Source organism: Oryctolagus cuniculus, chromosome 1 (assembly GCF_051225735.1).
Source record: "Oryctolagus cuniculus isolate XC-2025 breed Fujian yellow rabbit chromosome 1, ASM5122573v1, whole genome shotgun sequence".
Lineage (NCBI taxonomy): Eukaryota > Metazoa > Chordata > Mammalia > Lagomorpha > Leporidae > Oryctolagus > Oryctolagus cuniculus.
In genome coordinates this window covers 234,250,347-234,259,249 of record NC_142867.1, presented here as the reverse complement: position 1 = coordinate 234,259,249, position 8,903 = coordinate 234,250,347, and the positions used below count along the sequence as shown (strand labels likewise).

The 8,903-nt window shown below is 62.3% G+C and overlaps 1 protein-coding gene and 1 non-coding gene across 18 annotated transcripts in view; both read right to left on the bottom strand.

Moving 5' to 3' along the window:
* Positions 1-139: 139 nt before the first annotated feature.
* PRRC2B (proline rich coiled-coil 2B) overlaps positions 140-8,903 on the bottom strand; it is an 85,244-nt gene continuing 76,480 nt past the window's right edge. For 10 of the 17 annotated variants that reach the window (XM_051835389.3, XM_051835385.3, XM_051835384.3 and 7 more), the window contains 4 exons: positions 6,787-6,945; positions 6,226-6,317; positions 4,357-4,438; positions 140-3,171 (listed from right to left, as the gene is read on the bottom strand). In XM_051835389.3, coding sequence (XP_051691349.3) covers positions 3,040-3,171; positions 4,357-4,438; positions 6,226-6,317; positions 6,787-6,945 — 465 coding nt within the window. In that variant the 3' untranslated portion in view covers positions 140-3,039. The remainder of the gene's footprint in view (positions 3,172-4,356; positions 4,439-6,225; positions 6,318-6,786; positions 6,946-8,903) is intronic. The other 7 variants (XM_070058252.2, XM_051835394.3, XM_051835396.3 and 4 more) reach the window with 4 other exon arrangements.
* Positions 7,866-7,934, bottom strand: LOC127485976 (small nucleolar RNA SNORD62). The gene has a single exon (XR_007912799.1). It is a non-coding gene; the product is annotated as a small nucleolar RNA SNORD62 (small nucleolar RNA).

Sequence of the window (8,903 nt, the reverse complement as noted above, 5' to 3'; positions counted from 1 at the left end):
AGTGCACTAGGAAGGCGGCGGTGTTCCCCGTGGGAGGCCCCGGCCTTGGCCTGTGCCACTTGGGGCCAGCGTCCGGCTGGCCACGCGCCGCCGCAGCCCCGCCCCCAGCTCTCTCCAAATGACCAAAGGACACGCGACCTGAGAAAGCATGTTTAGCTTTATTTTTTTTAACTTTTTTTTTTAAATTTAAATAAGGAGAATTCTTTCATATGGAAAGAGCTAGTACAATCACATATTTGAAAGGAGAAACAATAGGTACTGAACCGGAGGGAAGGGGCAGGGTGAGTGCCAGCGCCGCCTGGCGAGTCCTCAGTTCCAGTGCCCATCCAAGGCCAGAGTCCCCGGCCGCGGACGGGCGGGCTGCACAGCGCACCGCGAGCCATCGTCCGCCCTTTCAAATATCTGGTCTACGTGACAGACGAGAAAGGCCGAAATAAAGACAAAAGGAACGAAACCAAACACAACCTTCTCGAACAAAGCCACCCCGCACCCTTTACCGCGCAAGGCGCGAGCAGGGTCCCCCCTGGACGAGGCGGCCAGTGGCGCACGCAGAGCCCGGGGGCGGCCGCAGCCCTGCCTCCTCACAGGCCCCCCAGGGCAGGCCTGCTCTGCAGGGGAGAGGGGCGACCCGACCCTGCGGGGAGGGAACCGGGGGCGAGGCGGCCGCTCACCACCCCACAGCCAGCACCCCGGGACCCCTAGAAGTGGGCTTTTCCTCACTGTGTCATAAAGTCATCCTGTCCCCCCCCCCCCCCCAGGAACCTACACCCAGACCCCACGTCTGGAGACGGTCACGGGAACAGGGAGGGGCGGGATGAGGAGCAGCAGACCACACGCAGAGCGGGTCCAGGGCCTCCCCTGTCCCCACCGAGGCCCGCGTGCACCTGTGCTCCCAGGGGCTTGAAATCAAAGCGAGACCCTCCATTCCTTTGCCCACCACCGTGAGCTCGGCCCTCCAACCCCACGGAGGGACGAAGGGAGCTATTGCACCTTCAAACGTCTCCACACTGAAAACTGCGCTCCGTCCGACCGTGGGGAGGGAGGGGGCCGGCGGGAGGCCGGAGGCTGCCTTCTGCTCCCGCGGTCTCTCCAAAACCTCCCAGCGGGGCAGCCTGGACCCTACATGCGACCTCCGGGCCTTTCCGGCAGAGTAACTGAGACGGCAGATAAACAGAGCGGTGACACGTGGACTTCTCCTCACCTACACCTACGACATCAATACATATAAATAAATTCTAGTGTTCTGTTTTTATTTGGGTGTTCGGGGAGGAAGGAGAACACAGGGCAGAGAAAGGGCTGGAGCGGGCGACCTCTTTATTTTGTCTCCAACAGGAAGTGCTGTCTTTCCAGTGGCCGGTGCACCCGAGGGCACGTCTCCGAACAGCGTCCAGGACGGTTCTGGGTTTCCTCCTTTGACAGACGTCGGCGCCGGCCTCAGGGCTGAGTGGGTCTGGCTGTGTTCTCACGGGCACAGGCGGAGGTGGACGCGCGTGGCTGCCGCTGACCCAGGCTCATCCAGGATGGCTTGGCAATGCGGTGCGGAGGGGGCGGGGCAGACGACTCACCACACAGGGACAGCGACCAGACACTTGAAGGAGAGCCCTTGCAGAGGGGCAGAATGACGAGGGGCAGAGACAAGCGAGGGAGTCTGGGGGTGGGGCCGGGGGGGAGCTGCTCAGCCCACAGGAGACAGCAGCCCATCGGGCCCTTCCTGCCCACACGGCCCCCACTCCACTTGCTGGAACCAGTGAGGAGCCACGGGAAGCCATGTGAGCAGTTGCAGATTCTACAAAAACCTTCGAGGCCAGAGCCCGGGCTGCTGTCACACACGCAGGTGACAGCAGGGCCCGCTGCCCGCTGCCCGCGCTCGAGCCAGGCCTTTCAGAACTGCTGGTGGCCAGAGGTGGCAGCTCCTCGAGGTGGGAGTTCAGAGACCCGAAAGCGCAGCTTCCCCTTCACTGTCCTTGTGAGGGCAGAATCTGGGTGACTGCTGCTGCCCAGGGGAGCCACGGCCGGGAGCGCAGGCTGCAGCGGCTCCCACACTTCGGGAGAGCTGGCTCCGCAGCCAGAGGACGCCGTCCCTTCTCGGAGGCTGCCGGGATGCGTTGGAAGTGTGGTGGGCCCTGCCCAGCTACGTGCCAATGGAGGATGAGTGGGACGGACAGACGCTTGAGCTTAGCTTAGGCCTGCTGCCTGCCCTGCACACGTGGCCCCAGAGATGTTCACAGGGGCTCGCCACCACGCGGCGGCAGTGACGGGCTGCGTGAGGGCTGCAGGTTCAGGGACCCAGAGGAGCAGAGGCTCGGGGGAAGGAGGCGAGTGTGACAGCACAGCGGCCGGAGGCAGAGTGCACGTCCTGGCCAGCCTGGGACCCGGCCGCGACTCTGGCTCCACGATTCGTCTCCGGTGCCCGCCATCAGGCGGCAGCCTATCCGCTGGCTTCCTGGAGGAGCCGAGGACAAGTTCTGTGCCAGTCTGATCATGCTGAAACGTCCTTCTCAGGTCAGGGGCCGGAGCCGGCTCACCTCACCAGGGGCTCCCGTTCCTGTCCTACCCGGCAGAGGGGCAGGGCTGCGGGACAGAGTGCAGGGACACCACGGGGGGGGGGGGGGGGAGGGGGGCGAGGAGCGTAGAAAAGTTCAGCTGTACAGGCGGAGCTGGCGTGGTCTTCCTCTCCTCTCCTCTGTAAAAACCATCACTGCTTTTAAAACAAAAAGCCTCCAGCTGAAGTGACCCTGCGGCCTGGAGACTGCGCGGCGCCCTGGCTGCGCGGAGCAGGACGGAGGGGCGGGCGGGCGGCACTGCACGGAAGGCGACGCACTCCACGGTCACGCGGGTAGGAGGACATGGGAACGAGGGAGTCGTTTGCTTTTTTTTCGTATCAAAGCAAGCAGGTCAATGCCGTTTATCCACGGGTACAAGCTGGCTGACGACGGAGCTTTCCGAGCGGAGGACCGGAGGGTCCAGGGACGCTCCCGAGCGTGGGCTGTCGCGGCGGTGGCGGCGCTGTCCTCGGAGGCGAGCGGCCGCTGGGCGCCTTCAGGCCTTGCTCTCCTCCACCTTGACAGCCCGGGGCTTGATGGCTCCAGTTCGCTTCACGTGTGAGGCAGCCGAGGGCGCCTCCTGCAGCGTCACAGCTCCCAGGCTGGGCTTTTCATCCACTCGTTTTGCCTTTGGACAGACGGAGGGGGACAAAGAAAGTGACCCTCACGCAGAAATACATCTGAAGACACAGCTCCCCCCACTCCCGCCCTGCTCCTGAGTCGCAGAGGAAAGCGACCCCGAGTAGCGGGTGCCTGGCTGAAGGACCACACCCCAAAGGCACTTAGGGCCCTAGCGCACTCTGGCTGGGACGCTCTGCTCCCTGCCCACAGGCGTCCGGAGGCAGGAAGAGCCGGGCCCTCTGCAAATTCAGCAATGCACACTCCAGGCTGGAACATTTCTGGCCCCACGGCTGACTGGAAGAACCTCTCATGTCAGTGCACCCCACGCCCTACGGGCAAGAAAGCCCCTTCAAGTATCTGAGCATGCCCCACGGGCCCTGGGGCCCAGCTGCCTGCCCGGCAGGCTCAGCTCTCCCAGATCCCTGACCACGACTCGCCACACTCCCACCTTGGAAAAACCTTCCCCAGGACCCTCACTTGACCGTGGGACTTCCAGTCTGGGTTCCACGTCTGCACAGCAGGGTGTCACAAAGGGACCAGTTGCAGTTCTGACCATGACATGTGGCCTGAACTCTGGGAGAAAGCTCTAGAAGCCATTCTGTATGACTCAAGTGGTGAGCCCCAGGGGAACCACGTGCGGAAGAGTGAAAGGAGAGCAATGGCGCCCCCACAGCCAGACTGCTGACAGTTCTTAACAGAGGCCTGGGGGGCCCGAGCGCCAGGCCCGGCACCCACTCCTGAGGAGCCATGAGGGGCGCAGCGCGGCAGAAGACCCTGAGGAAACCTCCAGACCACACCACGCGCACGCCTGCTGCCCTGAGAGCCCACCCAGCCACGACACACACAGGACCCGGCACTCACGAGAGCTAGCACGCGCAACTCCCCGCGGGCGTCCAGAGCCCCCCACAGGCCTAAGCGCATCTCCCCAGGTGCCGGCACAGCCCCGGAATGCCCGGCACAACACCTCTGGCGGCACCTCCTCGGAGGACTCAGCACCCTCCCTTCTCTGCAGGACAAGGAAGGATCCAGAAGCCCGGCAGGCTGCCCAGCTCCCCGCCCCCGCTCCAGCTGCTAGGGCGCGTTGCTCCCTGTACACAGAGGAGCACTCCAATAGGCGGGCCAGCCCTTCTCCTCGGTGCTCGAGGCGGGCCTAAGGGTCCAGGGCTGGAAGGTCTGGAAAGCCATCTTCTACCTGTTGAACGTAGTGTCCCTGTACAGAGCCCATGTTAACTGCTGATCCACAGGGCTTCCCACTGGGGCTAGCAGAGCTAGGCCTGAAAAAACCAAAGGCAGGGGTTGAGAATACACGACGTGTCACCACAGAAACGGAGTCAAACCCTGGCCGGAGCCACTCGCTGGGATGGACACCACCAGACACAGGAGAGCCGAGTGCAGATGGGTAGAGGGCGCTCACCACCATCCGCCCTGGCGCCCTCGAGACACGGCTCTAGGAGCTGCATCCAGGAGAGAAGAGGCCCAGGGCCTGGGAAGGCCAGGCAGACAGCGACCGCCTCAGGGTCGGAGGGGCTGGAGCAACGTGATGGGATGCAGCCCCGGCCCTGAGCCGCCCTGTGTCCGGGCTCTTCCGGAGGAAGGCGGGAAAACAAGTGTGTCCTGTTCCTCGCCAGCGTGTTCCACTCAGGGGCGTGAGCGAGCCGCCAGCGTGCTGACCAAGCGTGACAAGTGCTGAGTGACAGCTCTGGAGGGCTCCCGGCTGCGGGGCTGCCTGTGCTGGGGGCACGGCCCCTCTCTGGTGAGCGGTCACAGATGCGGCGTCCCCTACAGGGCACAGCTCAGCTGCCGTTTCCAGAGAACTCTGGGAAACACTGTTCCGCAAGGTTATACCGATGCCCCCATCCCCACCTCCTCCCAAACACCATCAGAGCCAGTTTCCAGGCGTCAGTCTTAGTACTGGAAGGGGCGTGGCTCCAGGAAACATCAAGGACACCAGCCCCTGCAGACGTGCAGTCCCGTACACGGCACGGCACGCTGCCTGCGGCGCGCCTGCGCACAGCCTCTGCTCTGAGGCCTCGCTCTGCTCTCCATGAACAAAGCTGCTGCCGGCCCTACAGACGGACAGACAACTCTTACGACCTGAGCGTCTCTGTTCTAGACGCTGCCTCCCTGAAGGCGGCCCTGTGGCCAGACGCTGACGGGACCTGCCTGTGACCGCAGGGGAGACACATCTGTCCCTGCTGTGTGTGGCTGTCCACCTGTCTTTTTACCGTTCTGTTATTTTGGCCAAGGTGAAAGAGAATGGCGGGAAAACAAAAATGCTAACAGACCAACAAAAGCAAACGATGCCAGGAAAGAAGAGGAGGCGGACCGAAGTCCCTTTCTCTGGAAACGAAGCTGCACGTGTAAGCGATGTGACAGGAGTCTCAGGCCCAGATGCAGAGAGCAGCAGGGCAGAGCGGCCAAGGCACCAGGACGTGAAGAACGGGCTCAATCCAGGAAGCACCTGCACGTTTTTGGGGTAACCTCACGGCGCCGCCACGTTAGTGTCGGTGTCTCCCAGGGTGCTGCAGACCCCACTCGTTTAAGGGGGTGGGGCGGGGTCACCACACAGCCAGGGCACACTGGCTCCCCTTCCCACATGGCAAAGAAGCCAGAGGAAGCACAGCCCCGTGCCCACCTCCAGGGCTGCCTCCAAACTCAGCTAAGGGGCCCTGGGCCAGGCCCTGGAGCTGGTGACAGACGGAGGGTGCCAGTGCCAGTGTACAAGGTGGCAAGGACGGCCCCACAAGCCTGGTGACACCAAGCCCCCTGGCAGGGGCCAGAGCATGGAGGAGCCCGTTCCCTCCCCCTTGCCAGGATATGGCCGTGCTGGTCGGGAAGTCCTGTCAGGAGTCAGGTGGTCCTGACATCCACTGAAACATGAGCCGTTCCTTTTCCTGGCTTCCAGGAAGCCCCCTCGATGCATCTCATCACTCCCCATGGTCACCCGGGAAACGTGCATGTCCCAGCGCTCAGGCCTCACAGTAACAAAAGGAGCAGAGACCACCTTCTCTGGGCCCAGGTCACAGGTACCGCACACACTCAGCCCAGGGCCTGTGTTTACCTGTAGGCCTGCGGCGACGGCACGGAGCTTCCTGTGGGAACATTCTGTTTACTGTCGGCAAAGTGGAAGCCTTTCAGGTCCATCTGAGAGGACTGGAGAGACCAAGAAGGAAGATGGCGTCACAGCGGCCCTGGGCAGAGCGGTCAGGCCCAGCCCCTCCCCTCCAGGACCAGAGGGAGATGGCGTCACAGCGGCCCTGGGCAGAGCGGTCAGGCCCAGCCCCTCCCCTCCAGGACCAGAGGGAGATGGCGTCACGGCGGCCCTGGGCAGAGCGGTCAGGCCCAGCCCCCCGCTCCAGGACCAGAGGGAGATGGCGTCACGGCGGCCCTGGGCAGAGCTGTCAGGGCCCAGCCCCTCCCCTCCAGGACCAGAGGGCTTTCTTCTTTCTGTTAGTGAAGCAGAGGACTGGAGCGTCACCGTGCGCACAGGGGACTGGGAGCTGGTGCGGAATTGGCCCCGGGAGCATTCCACCAGCATCTCCAGGACCTGCGTGCCTGACGGCCTCACCCAGGCCCAAGCCCCCTCCTCTCCTGCCCGGCAGGTGGAGGGGGTCATCTTTACCTCTCTGCTGGTGTTCAGGACCGGCGGCTGGGACCCAGGTGGAGGAATCCTCCGGGGAGCCCCGACAGACAGGCTCTGCCCGGGTGGCAGCTGGATGGACTGCGGCAGGATCAGCGGCTGCTGCCCGGAGCCATACCGTGGGAGCGGCATGGTCAGCTGCTGGACAACAGGACAGTCAGGAGGAGGACACACGTGGGAGGAAGTTTCAAACATGCATCCAAGAGAGCCACACGTTCCATCTCAAAAGCACGAGAGCAGGCCTGAACTCAGGCAGCACAATGAGTGGCAGGAGTGGCTGTCCTTCCTGGAGCGCAGTGAGCGGAGAACGAACGGAAGACCAAGCCGCTCGCTGCACAGGAGCTGATGGTCTGAGCAGCACTGCCCGCAGCCAGCACGTGCTCGCTGCGTGCACACGACGGCTGCGGAAGCCAGGGACACTACTGGACCCGACAGATGTCAGCGTGACACGTGCTCAACTCAGCCGTAGGCAAGGGGAGGACACAGCAGGGACGTCAGAAAGCCTTAAGTCTCACGTGGACTTCCAGTATCTCTGCCTTAAGGAGCAATGGCCGGGGCCAGCACTGGGGTGTAGTTGATAAAGCCACCACCTGCAGTGCCGACATCCCATGTGGGCGCCTGTTCGAGCCCTGGCTGCTCCACTTCCCACCCAGCTCTCTGCTGTGGCCTGGGAAAGCAGTGGAAGATGGCCCAGGTCCTTGGGCCCTGCATCCATGTGGAAGACCGGAAGAAGCTCCTGGCTCCTGGCTTTGGATGGGCCTAGCTTCAGCCATTGCAGCCATTTGAGGAGTGAATCAGTGGACGGAAGACCTCTCTCTGTCTCTCTTTTTCTCTGCCTCTCTGTAACTCTGCCTTTCCAATAAATAAATAAGTCTTAAAAAAAAAAGAGTGCTGCAGCCAAGCCGAGCCCGCAGAGCAGAAGCCACACGAGGCCTGTTGCTTGCACCTCTGTGCGGCAAGAAAGCGCAGACCGCTTCCTCCTGCGCCTCAGAACGGCGACAGAACAGGTGAGCACTGCTCCAGTTCAGAACAGGAAGATGGGGGGCGGGGGCCACTTTTCGTCTCTTCATCTCCCTGCCGCTGAGTCCGCCGGGGAGGGTCAGAGGGTCTACTGGAATCCCATTCCGAGACTGTTGGACCAGACTCAGGAAAACGCCATGCTCCTCCGTGCAGGCCCAGGGCGAGAGAGGACAGGCTGCCACGCGCTCTCGAAAGGCCCACCCTGGCTGCTGTACTGCACAGACGGACAAGGAGGGACAGAACACTGTGACCGGGATGGGGGGATGACAAGTGCCTGGATGTATGGTCGTTTTTAAAGGTGGAGCTGACAGGATCTGGAAGACCGGGGAGGAGGGACCTAGATCAGACAACCAGAGCGCAGCAGGAAGGACGTCTTTCAGCCACAGTCTCAGGTGCCAGGAGACACGAAAGCAGAGATGCTGAAGTCCACTGAGACTTAGGCCTAAGCAGTAGGACCAGGCGGAAGACAGGACTCCACAGGGGATCAGCCCGTGAACGGGACCCAGAACCACAGGGTCAGCGAGTGGCTACCAGTACCACCCTGGAAACCGAGTGAGGGATCGGATTCCAAGGTCAATCGCTGCGGCTGAGCCGCACAGCGCCCCTCACGAGGACTGCACTGCGCAGCAGCTACCGCTGACCAGAGCAAGCGAGACCTGCAGGGGTGCCAGGCGGTCAGAGGGTTTTGGAGGTGGGTCACTGGAAGGATCTGGAAAACTCAAAGGTGACAACTGCACAGAACCCTTCAACTTCAGATGTGGAAGAGGCAGAGCTAGCTGGTAATGACCTTGTCCAGACGGACCTGGGAGGGCAAGGTCCACGGCACACAGACCCGGGGTCAACTACTCAGACACCAAGACCACCGAAAACTAGGTCGGGAACACGTGGAGACTAAGCCAAGAGCCAGATAAGGAAGGAAGACTGCAAATCCAATGCTGGATTTAGTCATGTGGCACCTGGAGCAAATGGGGGGTTAGTCAGACATGGTCTGCAACATGAATTCAAAGCTGAGCTTCAGGCGAAAGCCAGGTGTTAGGAGTGGAGCATGATGGGACTATGCAGAAGGGGCCAAGGGTTAG